Source organism: Mastigoproctus giganteus, chromosome 6, assembly GCF_048544385.1.
Source record: "Mastigoproctus giganteus isolate SK-2022 chromosome 6, ASM4854438v1, whole genome shotgun sequence".
Taxonomy (NCBI): domain Eukaryota; kingdom Metazoa; phylum Arthropoda; class Arachnida; order Uropygi; family Thelyphonidae; genus Mastigoproctus; species Mastigoproctus giganteus.
In genome coordinates this window covers 132,800,233-132,820,004 of record NC_143580.1, presented here as the reverse complement: position 1 = coordinate 132,820,004, position 19,772 = coordinate 132,800,233, and the positions used below count along the sequence as shown (strand labels likewise).

The window sequence follows — 19,772 nt, the reverse complement described above, 5'->3', positions numbered from 1 at the left end:
AGTGTCAAAAAAATCATCTGGAATCTTCTAACAACACCCACTCATTCACTCTTGGGATAGCACATTGTTTTTGTAACGAATATGGGAAAATTGCCAGTAATTCATTCACTACTCAAGATCTGAGAACTAAAGCTAACTTAAAACTATATCGAAATGTACTCACCTATAAAAGCAAAGGCCTCTTCAAAGTACTGCTTTAGGTTCTGATGACAGTTGTCTGAGGCAGGAAGTTGCTTGTGTTTAATCCCTTCTTCCGTGTGGTACCCTGGCAGGTGTGCCGTTACGTTGAGGACGTATGTAATACCCAGGGCACGGAGTCGGGAGAGGTCGGAAGCATCCCGTTCGTTGCCCAGGTAAAGGAACGGCAGGATGGGGGTGGCGTTCATGTTTTCTATGTCCGACACCACATCGGAGTTTGGAGACACGGGCATCGTGGAACTGACTAGAGCGGGCAAAGATTCTGGAGGATAACTACACTCTTGATCCCTTTCTTCGTCTGAGAACACGCTTTTCGACTGAGAGTCCGTACAGAGATCACCATGGCAACGCTGGAATTCCCGCCATCCACCTGTAAGCGGGTGAAAAAAATAAAATAAATGTATTACGTCACAATGACTTCACACAACAAGGCGCTCAGATAATTGCGTGCCGAGCGCGCAACAAGAAGTGTTTTATAAGTGGGCGCGCGCTCCCCCCCCTGCCACCCCAACATCAACACCCAGAAAAGAGCTTTAAAAAAAAGAAAATAATAAAAAATGAAAAGAGATATCGTGGAGCGCAGCGAATTCTGAATATGTGTCATGAAAACTTCGTTGACTAGAGAGTAGCCATAAGCCGTTGCTAATGTGGCGATCATCCATCACCACCGACAACATACACACGTTAGCTTTTCGGCCGTATTTATCTTGTTTAGCGTACGCTCCGTAAGAGGAGATAACGCGAGCTTCGTCGAGTCTTGAAAGGTCACTGCTATCCGAAGCTCAAATATTTCCATAGGGATGGGTCTATCAGTGGCTTCATCGGCAAGTTCCCCCAGCTATTATCATTTAGGGATGCTGAATTTTATAGCGCATAACACAGAAAGCTTCCCATTAATTAGAGGCCATTAGAGGTCCCTCCATGACGATTCAATTCCCAGGTCGAGGAGGGGGTGGTGGTGTGCCCCGCGTGAGATGATTCATGGGTGTCTGCCATTGCCCTCTGCTTTCCTATCCCTGACTCATGGCTACAAGTTCGGGAGAGGGGCGTTTAAAAAGGCACCTTTGCTAGACTTTCGGTCCAGAGATAACAAAGTGAGTCATTACTACTGTATGACATAAATATAGTCTTCCGAAAAGGAAGATTTCCATTCCCCCAAAATGGTCCGTCCTCCCATCGCTCCTGTATATTTATATACTACGCATTATATATAGTTGCTTCGAGAAATGCTTATTCGTGGAGTGAATGGACTGACGAACTTTGTAACATTTTCGGACTGGACAGCTTCACCAACAATGATCAATTCTTCAGGATAAAGTGAATGGAATGGTTTATTGAAAACTGTTAAATAAATCTTAAGATGTGTCATGAATCTGAGAGAGGGAGAAACCATTTTTCCATTGTATAAACATCGCTCAAGTTTTAATAACAGCATGGCAAGAAGATAAGAAACAGGAAGGAGAATAAACTTGTCCATGTTCAAAAATCTCTTATAAACAGGAAGTTTTCTGTGTGTTGCCTACATCGAAGATGGATTAACTTGCTTAGATTCAACTTAGATACATAAAAAGGCTCGGATCTTAATCTCGTGACCAATCGAAGTTGTGAAACTTCTGTCGGGACGGGAGGAACTTGTGCTTTATTCACAGCACAGGGAGTTAGGTAGCTTGAAGTGAATTGCACTGTCTTTACCTCCCAGAAAGTCGAGTTTTTCATCCCGCAAAACATAGAAACCGATAGCCCAGTTCGTGCAATCTACAGACACCATGTATTGACACCTCACTCTTCGTTGCCATGCTACAATTGATTATTATATTACCGAACAACTCAAATGGTAATATTTTTTGTGGCTTGATCAAGCCAATTTCAAAATTGGCTTCCAAGAGATTTAATATTTTTTCTTAAAAACATATCGAAAAAGAAAATTGAGCATCCGCGCACAATTAGGTAACGGCTTTGTTTCTAACAATCTCCATCAACACAGGATTCAGAATTCTTTTTTATTGTTTTATTTATCCACAAAACGCTGCTTTAAGAAACAGAGGACCTAGATCCCTACCAATAGACCTGAACGGAGATCCTTGAAACTTATTTCGTTAAAAAAATAAAATATCAATCCTAAATCCCTTTGCAAAATTCAACTAAAGTAATATGAATGATCACAGAGATAAATTTAATATTAGTTTTACCAATATTATATTATTAAATAAATATATATTAATCTGTCTTATGGGAAGATGGAGGTGAAGCGTTCTGAACAGTGGCAATGTTAATACAAATCTTTGGCCTGAGAATTCAGTATCGTTAGTTAAACTAAGTTATTTTGCTATAATTTTATAATCCAGAGATTCAGTAGAAAATATATAAATCATATTACTTATTAGTTTTAATAAAATAAACCAATCTCACATTATGTGAATCAGTACCATCATACAAAGAAACACGCTGAAGATCAGGGGGCCCATAACTGCTTTCATTATGGCTTGTATAATAAAATATCTTGGATTGGATTTAGCCTCCAAAAAGATAATCCGAAACAGTTTCCATCAATATCTTCTCTCACACACAAACACTATTTACAAACAGTTACTCCAAAAAAACGCCAAATAACTATCGAAAAGCAGACCACTGCGCAACGGACTCTAAGTAAACTTTATCCTATTTATACAGACCTTAATCGGTACCGTCTTGTGATATCCTTATGGCAACAGCTTTTGAGATTGAGCATAAATCCAAACACTTAGAAAAAAAACACCACATTCGGGGCCCTCAACACACAACCCGTTTTATAATCACTTTAACATACCAAGTTGTCAGCTTCTCCAACATCACAAGCTCAGAGACAACGTACTTGCGCGCTCACCACGTGATATATAAGTTAGCCTCAACACAAGCCACTTGTAAAACTTCTTATCCTTCTAAAATAACTGGTCCTCCTCTTTCTCTTTTCTCACTGCATGCGATGACCTCACCGCGTAGGAATGAGGGTTTCCTTAATAGCAGCTGTTACTGGCCAACAAGACGCCATTCTTCGGCTTCCCCCCTCCCTTTCTTCCTCTAAGGATAGTTATACGACGTTACTTGGCAAGCCCCAGACTGCACGGTGCGATCCCAGGGCCCAGCTACGTTTCATCATTCAGCTATCTGTCAGCACCTCCTAAGAAAAGAGGACTAAAATAGAAAGAAGAGTTTCTGCCAATTACATATTTCGTGTATGTCTCAGACTCTATAAATTTCTTATCCGGCTACTCTCTCGATGACGATTAATTCTTTTAGTTTTATTCGGGTTAACCTCCCGCGTTTTATTTAAAGAAAATAATCTTAATTGTACTTTCTCTCTCATATATACCAGTACAGCGCAACCTCTGCCTTATAAACAGGGTCTGTGACAAACAACACAAAAAAGAAGAATCGATAAATTTAAAAAGCGAACTTTCCATTCCCCCAAAATGTCCATCCATCCATCCTCTCATCGCTCCTGTACATTTATATACTGCACATAATAAAATATAATTAAAATTATAAAATAAATTTATATATTTTTTAAATTTATAATTATTAAAAATCAATTTAATATTTTTCCTAAGATGGCGCCACGAGTAGTTCTTTTGAACTGGCGCGTTTTCACGTGGCACGCCTCAATTTGTTGATCATTGTTGTTTTAGAGCTTCGCCATTTTCTTTCTCCTGTTAGAACCATTTGAGTCTAAACTAATTTTATGAAACAGGTGACGTCACGCGAACAAAATTCGATGTGGAGGGAAGCCTAACAAAGGCTAAACTGTGGTCATTAAGGCATACTATACCAGACCAGCGGACCAGAGATAAGGACAGGAAATATGCCAAGGTTACTGTTTAATTAGTGCGCTACAGTTCCGGTACCGTCCATACATGCACATGATGTGTCATCTCTCTCTCTCTCTCTCACACACACAATGATTGCGAAATAAATCCACCCCTTGAAAACATTCAACTGTGAGAATATTCTTCATTAAATCAAATCAGACGCCTTTCTTAAGTCCCTTGAGTGATTTTCTTTCAAATTCGTTTGTAGTCTCTCTTTAAATCAACGAGGAAATTCTATTCAATTCTTGACTAGTAAAAATTGTGATTTATACGGAAATACCATGGAATTAATGATGTTAAAAATCTGAAAATCCATTATTTGAATAGACAACTTATAACATTAATCTGCCTCTGCTAGCTGGCTATCAAATATAGCATCTAGTTTTAATAATTCGTGCACTATCTATTGTTTGTCCAGGTTATAACCAAACGTACTCAATCAACAACAGCCACTCTCGAAATACTTATATCCCCTTATTGCTCGAAGAGAAGCTGAAACTACACAGCGAAGAATGGAACGAGTTTTATTAGAAATCAGCCTATTGGATAAAAAGAGAAACAAATAGACTAGACAGCCAACTCAAGTAAAGGACAGTCTTATCAAAACTAAAGAATTGAAATGGACTTGGGCAGGACACAGCTCGAAGACATGACGACAGATGGACTAAGAAAATAACAGAATGGTACCCAAGAGGAGCTAAAAGAAAACCTGGAAGGGAACCAACGGGGATGGACAGATGAAGTTCAGGAGTTCGTGGGCAGTAGATGGATGGCCATTGCACAAAACAGAGGAACTGGAAAGTTGCTGGAGAGGCTTTCATCCTGCAGTGGATTGAAAATGGCTGATGATGATCAATCGGTTATCTTGAAATAACAAAATATTCTTTTAGTGAAGTTCCAAATCTCATTTAGGATGGAAATAAACCTTAAAAAAAGTATCAAAAAAGAGCAACCAGATCAGTTACGGACACCAAGGAGTTTTACTTTGAGTAGACACTTGAGTCGTTGTTTGCATGATGAGCTGGTTTAAGTATTTAAGGCTTTTAAAATATTAAGTAAGTTAAACACTGTATATCTTCACTCTGCCTCAGAAACACAAAAGTGGACCAATTCAAATCGAGAAAGCATAATTGCATTAAAAATGTGCGAGAATTCGCCTTCGGCTAGAGATTAATTAACTGCTGGCATAAATTTCAATGTAGTCTTGATGAGACCATGTAAATTTTAAGAGAGATTAACAAATAGAAAAAACCGGTAGATGAGATGGGTGAAGGAGACATTGAGAAAGTCGGCTTCCTTACGTCACACTGGAAATACTGTACTATCAAAATGTAAAGTGGTTATGTAACTTGTAGAGAGAGACAGACAGATTATGTAAACCAGAGAATTAAATGTGATGTCACTCGGCTGTTGAAAGTACATCATCTAATTGATAAACAGATGCCAAAAGAGTTGAATGGTTTCTGAATTATCGCCATTTTAGTTAGGGTTTACACTAGAATGGAATAATTGACGCATTTGGTATCCAAGTTGCAGTCGTGATCAACAATGTCAGTACATGCTGGAGAGCCAAGGATTTCTATAGATAAATAGGCTTCAAACTGACAGACTAAAAGGAAGAAGAAATTTTCGAAACATTACAAGGACAGAAGCGGAGCTCATGAATCACAATTCCACTTCTCAGCAATTTGGGGTGATTATGACTTCCACTTGGGTATTGTGGTATCAGTGAGAAGGGTTTTGTGTGTAGTAGGTTTTATCAAAATCCAAAAACAAACTGCCAATCCTAGTTTGCGCTAAAACAGGTGCAGGCATTTATCACTGTTAATGGTGTCCAGCAAGAACACTCAAATCCTATTGGATCCACAGATAAACACATTAAAGGTTATATGAACGTGAAAAATGTCTTTTGTGGCGATCCACCAGACCCTTCCCCAAAGGTGGGAAATGTTTCTTCCAGCCAGATTATTCCGTTAATTCAGAAAATGTGGGGTGTGGCCAGCGAACGACTGATCCCGAACAGTTGCTTATGTAAGGCAGACGAGTTAATGGATGTTACTCCAGATTTATTAATCCTCGCATTTCCGACCTATTAGGGGATTTATGGGATCAAGATGTGCTGGCGTTTCTCGCGACCGGTCACGCTCACGGTCTACGAAGAGGCCCCCAGTTAATGGGCTGCCGAGAGTGACTGTGGTTCCCAACTGCACATCGGTGTCCTGCGCAAGCAGGCAATCAGATCGTCCAAATCATTGCTGGTGACTAAGCGAGAACGCGCGCACACTCCCGGCAGCCCGGGAAACCCCACCCTTTAAGCAACACCGTTCATGCTTCGCTACAGCTATCTTGTCGACACTACAATACCTCGAGCCCTCGTGCGGTTTCCGTTTACAAATAATACTTTTGTTGGCACACTCGCAGCGAATGTGACAATGGCGATAGTAATTTCAAAGTACATCATTTGCATTAAGGGTGTCCGGTAATGACTCTAACCAAGGGCAACACACTCCAGGTCGTGATGTCCGTAAGTGAATAAAACAACCTCTGGATAAAAGCTGCACTCGAAGAAGAAACTCATCTCCTATTGTTAGTGAAGAGTCATCCATGTCAACAAAGATTCGGACCGGACCATTAAAGTAAAATCAAAAGCAAATAATGATTTAACTTACAATTAAATACACTTCCTTACCTGGTTTAGTCTAAATTTCCTGTATTTGATTGTAACACAGTTCAATGAAGGATCATTTGCCGTATAGAAAGACTTTCTTAAGAAAGTTTATATGAACACGCTGGATCTTACAATGAGACCCCTTTCTGATACATATTTGTTTTCTAAAATCCATTAATATCGATAAAAAAAATTCTAGACGTGGTGGGGAAGTCCCAGTCTAAAGTCACAGCTTTTAAAAGATTTAATCGTGTATTCCTCTAGAGAATTTGACTGGAGATGATATGCAGATCATCCATTTAGGAGCATCAGACAAAACAAGTATCAGATACCACGAAGAAACAGAGGGGTGGGGGAATAAATTCCAATGAACCATGTTATGTATCCCTGATAATAGGACATTTGGACCTGTTAACCCCCCCCCCCCGATCCACTCGCTTTGTGGATCGGGGTGTTAAATCCCTCATGAAATTTTAAATAAATATCTTTATACTTGTATCCTCCCCCCTCCTTCCCTCACGAATTAAGTTTCTTCATCAGTACAGCGGTTATAAGAATTTCGCCCTCACTCCAAAAGTATATTCAAAGTTCTGCTCCACTAGAAAAAAAAATGATGGCCCCTTAATCCTACAAAAGTTCTCGTGAATTTTATGCTTTCCAATAAGAAAATTGTCTTAAGGGAAGAATAGAGTATTGTAATAAAATATTTTAAGGGAAAGAAAACAAGAAACTAACCAGAGTGGTAAACTAGCAATGCTCCAATCCATATTCACGTGAATCAAGCTGTTTCGGGGATTCATCTTTGAAGAAATGAGTCAGTCCGATAGCCCTGACCTGATTTACACTTGTTTCAACATTTCAAGCAGTTACCGTTCCTCTAATATGCAATGCACTGCGGCTGAACACACCTGACAACAGAAGCCTAAAATCTTCGGTGGTTTAAATACGAGTTAAACGAAGGCGGAGGGATACTTATTATTACAGTTAGTCTAAGATATATAAAGATAAAGTAATCCCAATAAAATTAACAGTTTAGTAATTATCAAAACAGTTTCCTTTTCCTTTTCTAAAAGATTACCGATAGCTGTTCTGCACGGCTGTGCCCTTTGGAACCGGGTGGGATGCGTGTCCCGATCTGTAACACGCGCCTTAGATTTGTATCTAATTAAAACCGCGCCATCCATCTTTAATGTTTACTTTGCAACTCGGAATTTAAATAGCGTCGATTCTCTCCTCCTGCATCCTTCCCTCACTCTCTCTCTCTCTCTCTCTGACTAACGTTAAACGAGATTAAGGGAGTTAATAGATTGCTGCAAAAGTTTATCGTATTTAAATAGGCAGCGTTGTTTGAAAGGGAAAGCCCGCGTGATAATTTAAAGCCCATTAATCAGAATGCGAATAAGGAAAACACGGGCGCGAAGGGAGAGTAATACGGATTCGGCAGAAATTAGTCGCAGCCCACAAGGATTAAACGTCTCAGATAACCTGCACGCGCAGCCCCCCGGAACTTTATATAAAATGCCCCTTCATTTAACAGCATTTTTAAAGGATTGCATTTGAACCACAATGGACATCGAGAACCTCATTTAGCTTCTAGAGTTTATCCAAATCAAAACTACCACCACGGTTCAGGTTGGGTAGAAGATCCCCCACCCCCCTTTAAGAGTGACTTTTCATCGTGCAGAATAAACTAAACAGACTTCCCCCCCAGAAAAAAACTGTCATGTGACACTTCTCTTTTTCCTTGATCCCTTTCTTAGGGAAAGTAAGTAGGCGTGTTACTTGACGGATGAGTTTCCTAAAATACTCGTCACATGTGCGCATTCTATTTTGAGGGATGAAGTGAATCGGCAAAAATACGAGAGATAGTCCTGCTAGTTAGCTGCGTGTCTATGACGCCAGGTGGCTCCTTTTAATCGAGCGAAGACAACACTAAAACTGGGGGTTCCACCTTACACGAGGCTGTCGGGATTTGTTTAAATAAACATTCGAACTGTTTACGTGCTTAGCAGCTGGGATATAGCACGCCCTTGTGGCACACACTACTCAGCTCTTGGCCTTTTCCATTTTGAAACGGTCTGACGAATTGAAATGATCTGACACACAACGGAATGTGTTCATTTTGCGTCCTCAATGTCTCGAATATTATTTATTCGCGAGCATGATTAGGAGATCCGGTTGTCCATAACATAAATCATCGGGAAGGGCCCCGTCATTCCCATTGCTTGTTAGGTGTAAAATGCAAAATCACGGAATTAATAAGAATGAATCTCAAAAGGTCCTTGAGCGATCCACCCGAAAAATGCAAATATAATCTTGATAATAAATGAAATTGAAATTAATTGAATACTATAAAATGAATTTCAGTTTGATATTAAAATTCTTTAATTATCCTCGAATTTTAAAACGATGTTTGAGGTAAAGCATCAGTGCGGGCACCCAACTTAAATATCATTGCTTTTTCTTGTGAGTGGCATCCGCCATTCTTCTGTTTATACTTTCCGCTTTCTTAATTGAACACCGAAGAAAGCCCTTGTAGAATGTCTTCCATTGTGAGTCAGTTGGTCACTGGTGAAGGTTACAGGGTTCTATCCCCTGAAAACGGACTGACCAGCTTGACTGGTCTTTGCGCTAATTGAAAAACATTTCAGCAAAAATCGTGTAAGACCAATATGAAGAACTTCCAGTCCAAATATGCTCAATACTATTGAAATTTACAGGCCACAGTCTGAGTTGGACTGAACATCTGAAGATGTTCAAACACTTGTGACTTTCCAACTACACAGCACCTTAATCGCCGGATGAAAGGCGTACACGCGCGCGCCCATACTATGATATTTCTAAAGAGGGAAGGAACTGATGGATAAATCGCCGGGGAGTAAGCGTTACGATAGCCTCTCAACTTAACTACAGTTCACGTCAATTACTGACGAGTGCAGACCACAACGGCACCTGTCGTAATCACCGTAGGCACACATCATTTAGACAAAGCGTACAGCAGAAAACTGCGAGGAAGCATCCCCTACCATATGGCTACGCTGTTTTTGTGTCACACACACACACGAGCGGGGGCCGTGTCAAACGTGTGTCCTACATGACACGATGACTCACGCTCTAATCATTATGAAGCGGGATGTCTTTGAGAAAACTGGCTGACCTCCAGATGAGGAATAACCTCTTTGACTCCGAGTCACCACCAAACTGCGCAGACAGCTTAACTCTCGCTGAGCTTTTGCCTTCCCCTGCTCTGACAACTCCTTGGCTTGCCGACAAGGAAGCCAAGGAGACTAGAACCTGAATTAAAACTGACTCATGTGTCCTGGCTCGCTTATTAATATCTAATGGATGTTGTGTACAGCATCTTGGTGGAGTGACGGGAAACTCATGGCTAGAAATAGTGCAGCTACTCGCTACTGTAACTCGCGTGTATCTTTGGTCCCTTAAGGTGACGTCTGGGACTTCTCTCAGCTGGAAGTCATTAAAACACGAAGGCAGGAGCAACAGGAAGCAAACGCAGCCGAAAAATAAGGTTTCGTATGTGTCCATTTCGCTTATTCATCAGTCGGCATACAACTCAAGAACTTTTAACTTTCTTCTTAAAAGTTATTACTTCTGTGTGGCTCAAGTTGGAACGCAGGTTGTATAAAGCGGGCAGACAAAGTTATGACGTCATCAAGGATGTATGGGACAACGTGGCGATTACCCTAACTTAACCAATCTCATCAATGACGTCAAGCGCCTGCCATGCAGAAAAAAAAAGCATCCTGAACAAATTTTAGCTTCTTTTGATTAGAAAGAAGTTGTTTACAGATAAAAAAATCGGATTATTTAAAAAGCAGAGGTTGTCATCTTATTGTCATTGAATATAAAGACATCAACCATCAACTTATGCTTCCTGATTAGTCCAGGCTATGATGACATATCGAAATAAATAGCTATAAATCTTGGATACGTTATAGATAACAACCAGGATTTATGATTCAGCCCTTTGATTCATGAATTCAATAGAAAGACTACTTGATTTATGATACGATGGTATTATAATTGAATCAATCATCCAATTATGAGTCATTGAATTCTCATGATAATATCTTCTTTTGGGCGCACTTGACAATGGTGGTATAATGCCCTTTATATTGAAATAAAGGGGGTCTGAACAGCCCGAAAAGTACAACCGAACTAAATATAGACTAGAAATGAAAGTGGATAAAAGATCGAGATTGTTCTATATAAAAAAAAAAAAGAAAGAATGCGTACAATAGGTATTGGGTCTAATAGTAATCTTATATTAATATACGCTCGCGTGTAAGTTGACACCCTTTGCGTGTCTTAGACGTATTTAACTACCACGGAACTCTTATTACAGCATCACTGTATAAATTAGCGAGAATTGGCACACAGACAACGGATGACTAATACATGGCGAAAGGGAGGGATGGAGTGTAAGTGTTCCACTGCAAAACAGTGCTAGTCCTGTTTGCGCATACACACATGTTTACAACTGCGATGTCGGTCAAAGCAGCGGTAAAAATAAATTTGACGATAGGCACATGTAGTCGGAGAGAAAGTAGAGGGGTGGGGCATAAATTGAACCGACCAGAAAAGGGGGATAAAATGAGGGGTTGGGTGTTAGTTGAAAAATTCGGCGATAATTTAAAGATTGGGGGAAGGGGATTAATGTTAGCCCTCATCTTGAGGGATCCGATTTTTTTTTACTTTTAAATATAAGGATATTCTTTTAAAAATTCCTTAAAAACAGTTTTGTTGTTTAATTCCAGTCAAGCACTCTTTAGGCTTAAGACTCTTGACAATGTCGAAATTGCCAAATTGTATTATGTTTGCGTATTAAAGAGGTCAAATACTTTTTAATACGTTAATTAATGCCTTAATTTATATATAGAAGTGTATATTTTAAATTAATTCTATTAAAACGACCCACCACGTATCTCCCTTTCAGCTTATTCGAAACAGAATAATTGTTTCATCTTTCAGAAGTTCAACCGCTTAAAAATACTTTTTAAACTAAAAAAATAACAATCATAAAAGCTTCCTTTTGAAGTGGTCATTATTTAACAGAAAGCAAACGAAAATCATGAAAGTTGCTTAATTATTGAAGTCTTTTGTAATTACAGACTTAATGAATATTATAGATCATCATGATTCATATTTTAATTTCAGTATTGTTGTCTTTTTCTATTGTTAGCAATTTTCGATAATATTTTATTATTTCGTATTTATTTCTGCAATCTATATGAATAGGCAGCTGCAGTTGCATTTTTTTTGTCCTAATTATCAAAATATACATGAAAATGTTTCACCGCTCACCATCTGTGGAAAAGTCTAGATCTTTAGACCTTTTTAGTGTTTATTTCCAATTAATAAAAATAAGCGAATTTTATATAAGAAATAATGAATATTTCTGCCTGTTTTTGCCTGAAATAATACAATCGTGTTCCAATATGCTTAGACCTAGATTCATTGCTGTATAATCTCCTCCAACAACAGATTTATGTCTTTTAAAAGTGCATCCAAGTCATCACAAGATACAGTTGGTCATATTTCATTTTAAAAATACTTTATCTGGGTGTATTCTTTTGTAGTGTTTATGTACGTAATAAGCATCCTTCGGCTTCCTTTTAAGTGGCCCACCCTGCGAATCACGCAGATCAGTTTCAGATGGAGACCAAGAGATTCTTGGAAAAGAAGCATCATAAGTGCTCCCTGTTCCTTTTCGATATGACAGAAAGTTAAGAAACCGGATCTCTCATCGACCGTGGTGGCGCCCCCTGGGCACTAAACTTATTTCGCACTAAGTGTTAGTATGAAATTTATAGAAGAGTGGTTTGTACGAACATTTTTAATCCAGCAGGTCGCCTATTACGTGGAGACTAGATAAAATTGAAATGTTTGAGTTGGGTAGCGAAATTAAGCGAATGAAAATTTCGGTCAGGCATCTTGGTGTGGGATGAACAGTAATAGCTTCTAAACGATAAAGTCCCATTTCTTCCTATTGAGAGAAAAGTTCCCTCCGTATAAATTAAAGGAATAAAATGCATTCTAAATCCACGTGCTGCTCGCGGGACCCTTGGAGTTTCTTGCGCAATAGTGTCAGCTGCCCCAAAAAGGACCGGTGCCAAGTTTATTGCGCACAAAAATGGACTCAAGGTCTAATTCAATGAGGTGAAGCGCCTACTCAATCCATTTTGTTGACAGACAATGAAACTTCCCAAATTAACCATCAATTTCTTCATATTTAACAACATTCATTATTCAATTGACCAACACACAACACATCAAAAAGTTTCTTACCTTTTAACACAGCGACTTTCGCCCCACTCTCGCACAAGGCCGACACCACCAGTATTAAAGGTTGATAGGCGGGTAATTTGTCCAAATCTGTCGTCGAGTCGTCATAGACCACAATTTCCTTGTGGAGATTGTCTTTCAGTAACTGTTTACCTTCCCTGCAAGGCACTAAATCCCACAGAGCTGTCCGACCTTGCTGCAACCGTCTTCGGTTGATGCGGTCCGTGCAGTTCACGTTGACGGCACCGACGATGTGTTTGGCGTTGTAACTAAGGAACGAGCGGCAGTCAAGTAACACGAAAGGAGAATGCGTCCTGTTGCTCACATGCTCTGCCAGCTCGCTCACCTGCACCAGTCTCACGTGCTTCGAGTAGTTCTTGTTACCATGGCAGCCGCTGCTGCTGCTGTTCGTCGTGAGTTGTTCCGAAGAGGTTGGAGTTACGTTTTCCAGTCGGCATTTCTTCTGGATCGGCACAGACGCGTGGAGGGAAGACTGGGAGGATGGCTGGGTGCAGGGCGAAAAACAGAGGTTGCATCCGAGTGCTAGATGGAGTCTTGATCGCCGCTGTTCGCCAACATGAAGCATGCTAGAGACTTCCGGTAAGATCTGTACTTGTGCTGCTGCGGACATTGACAGATCTTTGGAAGTACGTCGACCTACTTCTTAGCTTTTACGACCAAAACGCGTTTGTTGACCTGGAAAACGTAAAGGATAAAACAAATTAACAGAGAAAACAATGTTTTACTATAGGGTACATGGAAAGTCACAACATGCAAGAAATTGGAACAGCAATCACTACACGGGGATCAAACGCTTTATTAACTAGTTTAACTATTAAAAAGAATTTTCATTTCTCAGTTCGCAACGAATTTGATTATTGTGTGCAGGAAGGCTGCACTCTCAATAAAAATATTATTTGTTTTTGTTTTAATTAATGAAACGTTTCTTTTATATAAAAGAAATATTTTAATCATTAATGGGGTGCATTTGGATGTGCCGTACTAGGGCCCCCCGATCAAGGGGCCCAATCGAGGGAGCCGTCAAAGTTAATAAACGAGGCCACGTAAGCTCGTTTGCATCCGGGCTTCCAAGGATCTTTGCACGGCCCTGGCTTTGCCAAAATAAACAGCTGAAAGCCGAATAAGTGAGACAGTTTGGAGTTGGACTGTCAATGCACGTTGGTTGATTTCTTTCCAGGTATTCCAACAGATTTCGAAGAGTTATGCCAGTTCGTAAGAACAGAGCCCCTGAAAACAGCCGAAGAAAATTTAAGTGTCCATTATTTTGGGGTGTAAGTGCATGCATCTTGTAAATTAAGTTTTTTTTTTTTTTTTGTTTTAACTATGGAAATTAAACATTATAAAAATAAAATAAGGAAATACTGTTTTTTTTTCTTGTAATTTTGCCCTTTTGGAAAGCTCTACTACGCAATAATTTTTTTCGAAAAATTGGCACGATTTTTGCAAGTACACGACTGTTTCTTGCAAAAACAAAATCTAATGTTTTTATTGCCCTCCCCCACACACTTTTAGTTTATTTTTAAATTTTAACTCCATTATTTCATAATTTACAGAGAAACAGGACCGGTGCTACAAGCAACCAATTAGAACCAGGGAAAACAAAAGATCATAAGGCTTCTCGGAGAGAAAGAGAGAGAGAGAGAGAGAGAGAGAGAGAGAGAGAGAGAGAGAGAGAGAGAGAGAGAGAGAAGAAAAAAAAAAAAAAAAAAGTATTTGTGTTCCCTCCAGACAAATACCTGACACGTTAGTGTGGTTCCGTTTGAAGCGTGACATGCTAAGCTTGGCATTCCCCTACCGCTGACTCACAGTACCCCACAAGAAGACATGAAAGGAAGTGGGACGTCTACCTGTAAAATTTCTTACAATGAATCAGAGGGCCGAAATGGAAACATATGCACGAGATTGCTAAAATAAAAAATAATAAAAATCCTAAAAACTATAAATGTCCTTCTCAGTTTAAAAAAAAAAATCGTTAAATAATTGTTTAATGCGAGAATGCTTTATAAAGATCGTCTGCAAAAAAAGAAATCGGAAATGACGTACGCTAGCTGTTCACGTGACCACAATAATTCAAATCGGCGTTTTAAAACATTTCTTACTCGAAGAATAAAAACAGAACATCGGCCTTCCTTGTTAGTAAATAAAACGAGCCTGTTTACGATGTAAACACGGAAAACTTAAAACCATCGCTCAAGTTCGCGTGCGGACTCTGTTTATAGCCACCCGGCGATAAACAGAGTAAGGCAATACTAACCTAGAAAATGCTTCAAACGAACTGACAGCCGATAATTCTCCAAAGTCCGGGTAACAAAGCAATGCCATAGTTTCCAAAGCGTGTAGAAGGCGCTGCATGCTGATCTAAGAAGGAACACGCATTTCTTTGGCGAATGTGCACCGTCCCTTGAAGCTATACCTCCACGTGCTGCTTCTAGTGTGGCTCGACGCGATTGTGAGATGACAATGAACGTTGCCAACTGCATTTCGAACGACAGTGAGTGACGCAACACATGACGTCAGCGTACGGTAATCCCCGATATGAGTGTGTAGATGTAGCAGATGACTGGCGTGGTCTGCCTGTTGAGGACGTCCCGTCTTGTTGCCCGAACCAAATGACCAGTCTATTGTTAAATAATGTATTTGCTTTTATTATCGGACATCTAATCGCTCATATTATTCACGAGGAAGACGTAGTATAATGACTAAGTCGGTTAAGATTTTTTATCAATAATCCATTAAAGATCTCTTTATTCATTTAGCATCTTGGTGTATCGAGTGAGTCACTTCTGAGTATGAAAATCCGATTCTTGGGAATTATTTCTCAGGCATGTCATTAAAATACTATTACAAATGTTAAAACGCGAGAGTTTTCCCAAAAACTGGTTTATTAATCGAAATATTTTCAATAATAAACTTCTAGGGAAAAAGTTTAGTTGTTGGAATTGAATTCAGCTTTGATAATGACGCTCTTTCTGATACGTTCTGTCATTTGCTGTTGAAACAAAGAAGTCTTTATAGAGTGTTGTTAGTTTAATTAAAACGGGGATTTTTTTCCCCCTAAGCCATTCTTGTTGCTCAGTTTTCGTCAGCGCAGCAATTGGGATTTAAATGCCAACAGCAATATTGCATAAGAGTGGATTTGTTGATTGTTAACAGATGGAAGTACTTAAAGGCTAAAGACAAATTATTGTCTTTAGCCAGCCTCCCAATATATTAATTATTCTCAAAGATTTCCATGCTTATCTAAGAAGAAAAGCGTGTGAAAATCTGTGCGAATAATTAAGATGGACGTATACTTGAAGCCTTGACACGAACTAGGGTTAACTTATGACGATCTTTCAATCAAAAGGTCGCTGATCACTCACATTGAACGCTATAGATGCTTGGACCAAAATTTCGGCATATCATTGGTTAAAAATAAATAAATAAATAAAAAGAAAGAAAGGACTACCACCAGAGATCTGTCTAGTTAATTAAAACTACAGTAAATCCAACAGTACCAGAGTTTTAAAGACTATACAGAAATTTAACTTTTAGGCCTATTTGTCTGAAGACTTGGTCTTCAGATTTTCTTAGAGCATACATTCATACGACCCCCTACAACCGCGTACTTCATCCACAGGCCGATTTTATGTAATGCAGGCTGAAAAATCGGTCCACTAAAGCCTCGATTGAAGAGACCTTTAAGAATTCCTACAAATCACGCACATATTCGAAACCAAACGAACAGCAAACCACTTGTCACGGAGGACGATTGTATTTCTCTACTGCCTTTGTAATGATGTAATCTCTCTCTCATTTTCATGAATCATGCTGTTACTAATAAATCAGGTGCTCCAGTTTCGCATTCGTCCAAACTATGGTAATAAAACACAGTCACGCTTTACGTTTATTACTTGATCATTCCATATTTTTACGTATCTCGTATAGATAAAGAAGCCACAACATAAAATAGAGTTTACTGCTTCAATATGCAAAACAACAAATGACTCAGAACAACTTTATGGCTTGCACTACCAAGCCATTGGAGCTTGCAATGCGCCATTTTTATTCCTACGATGGCCCGTTCTTTGAGAAGACTCCCACAGTGGCTTTTCTACAAAAATTAATTAATTAGAACACCAGGGAGCGTTGAAGTTGGCATTATTTTGGTTCTTCGAGCCTATCGCGTATAATAATAATTCCAAATGAATAACAACTCTTTGCTGGTGTTATTAAAACAACGTAACCTATATTTCTTATGGCGTGTTAATTTCCGGATGGCTGTTGAACCTAACCCATCCGGTTGGGACTGATTTCTCTGTAAGTCCAGCTTTCATAACTTCAACTGGGACTACTTCCTTCATTTTTTTTTCCCGGTTATTTTATTCATTTTTGTAGAAACCACTACGCTTTCACAATAAACATCCAGACAAATCACTTGTATTGGTAGTGAACTAAAATAGGTTAATCCACGCAGCAGGCGTATTTTTAGAATTATTTTCAATGCTTTTTTAATAAAAGGGGAGGGGGAGATTTGCTCCAGTCCTTTCAGTAATTCAAATCCTTTCTTGGAGTAGGTACACACCGGATGTAGTCTGGGGTGAGGCTTAAAGGCAGTTCACAGGAAATGGTCATGGGATGTCGAGTAACTGACAGCCATGATCCCGGAGGAATGATAAGGTCAGGCCAAGAAAGATGTCCGATTGCGCAACATTTCCAACTTGAGATTTAAGAACTCTTAAGATTGGTACCAGATCTATAAAATAAACTAGGGGAAGTTTTGTTTCTTTTTTTTTTTTAAATAAAACACCCGCATGTTAAAATAAACTATAAAATTTATCGAGCTTTCTTTGATGGGTAGTTAATAGATTTCCTTACTTGTGAGTCCACCACAGATGAAAGAGTTGACCTTCGTCTTCGTATGCGTCGCCACACACTATCGAATTCTTCAAGGCTGCCTTTATCAGTGTACTGCACTTCGGAGACCACCGTACGCACTTAAATCAATGGGCTCCGCTCGCTGACATGTACCATCGATGACGTCACGGTGTTGCGGAATCTTTTGCCAGTGCATTCGAATAACTCATCATCACAATATACGGCTAGTGTCTGATTAAGATGCCTGATTCACACGCGAGAGACAACCACACAGATTCCAGGTTGTCCAACTGACTAATATCCTGTGGCCCACAGCAGTACAACGCAAATTGTTGATATATCGATTCATGTCCAACACTGACGTCCATTAGTAATGTCAGCGCTAATCTAATCACCCTTGGATCCATTAAAATTTCAATCAAATAATTAGGGCCAAAATAAGTGGGGTTTAGATTTTATTCTGTAAGATAATGGAAGTACATTAGTTTACTGAATCGGACGCGGGTACTGTTCATAACGAGTGTTTTCAAGACAGTGAAGGAGTATTGGACCATATGTGAAGGTCATACCAGATGATATTTCTATTTTATATTGACTAAGATCCCCAAGGTTAGAGGCTGTCGATATAACTCTTCAAAGACCCTTAGGCCTTTGAAGGGTTATGCCCAGGAAGGGGGATATTACAATAGGGAAGCTCTGACGGGTAAAAACACCTCCACAACAATAGAGGAATGTGTAACAGTTATTGCACTGCCCTCGTATCGACGAAAACTGAATGCCCTTTGTGCACGGGATCTTCTTCGGTGGAATTCATGCGGTGTGTTTTGTTCCCGATAGTGAGCACACCAAGATGGACTGATTCTAAAGGAGCCTTGAGCAACTTTTGGCAGACGTAAGATCAGCTTCGTGTATAAGCAAAAACGATCCTGAGGAATTAACACCATAGAATCTCTTTTGGTTGGTGTGAAATTTAGATTCGGACTGAATTAGCAAAACCAGATCTTTTCACTCGAACGAAAGCTGAACTTCGGCAAACTTAAGGTGGTAAATCCATAAGGAACTTGGGGTCTTCGTCATCTTTGCATTACATTTAACTTCAGTCCGCGAGATTCAAGTGGAAATCTGGGGTCACCTGGATCTATTATCCCCAACAGTCTTAACATACAACGATTATGATGGCTAATTCACTCTTCCTTGAATGAGCACGAGCAAATTTGGCAAGGACGGAGAAACTGCACCACAGCGGGCAAACTATCACAACAATACAATACTCACCTAACCTTTCCTGGTGCCGAGGGTACACTAATGAGCGAGCAGTGAATGAACCAGACTCTCACGAGCAATTAAATCACTGGGTCTCCGTAGAGACCACGAGGAACTACCGCAGGATCCGGGCAGTGTCACCCCTTCGACGTGAAACAGGTCCAAACTCACCGAGTGAGTCTGGCAAAGTGATGGGGTCGAACACGCCGCTTAACGAACTACGGACATTTAGCTGTAGCGAGCAACAGGTCCGTACCGCACAGCGTTCCAGACAACTTTTAGCCCTATGACTCATCCCGACATTTACGTCACGGAAACCGTACACACAGAGCCGCGCAAGGGACGACGGGACAGGATGAATGAGGTCGTCCGAGCCACCGCCGCCGCCACATGCGTAAAACGCTATCGTGCGCCTTGTTTACGGTGCGTTCGGAGCAGATGGTAGAACGGACAGACGGCGGTAGCCAAAGCCTGGAAACCGGAAATATCTGTTTGCCGACGGCTGAAGGAGGGAACCGAGCATGGAAGATTCGCTTCTTACATGCGAACAGTCAAGAGTTGTGAAGCACTCCGCTACGACATCTGGCCTTGAACAATAAAACTCGATGGTCATC

The 19,772-nt window shown here is 40.0% G+C and overlaps 1 protein-coding gene across 3 annotated transcripts in view; it reads right to left on the bottom strand.

Moving 5' to 3' along the window:
• Positions 1-19,405, bottom strand: part of LOC150084588 (dual specificity protein phosphatase 10-like) — a 32,288-nt gene extending 12,883 nt beyond the window's left edge. Inside the window, exons 1-3 of one of the 3 annotated variants that reach the window (XM_090376495.1) lie at positions 19,171-19,405; positions 13,021-13,713; positions 164-568 (exon numbers count right to left, since the gene is read on the bottom strand). In XM_090376495.1, the coding sequence (XP_090232621.1) occupies positions 164-568; positions 13,021-13,648 (1,033 nt within the window). In that variant the 5' untranslated portion in view covers positions 13,649-13,713; positions 19,171-19,405. Of the gene's footprint in view, positions 1-163; positions 569-13,020; positions 13,714-15,292; positions 15,477-17,895; positions 17,959-19,170 lie in introns of those variants that run through there. The other 2 variants (XM_090376496.1, XM_090376494.1) reach the window with 2 other exon arrangements.
• Positions 19,406-19,772: the final 367 nt, after the last annotated feature.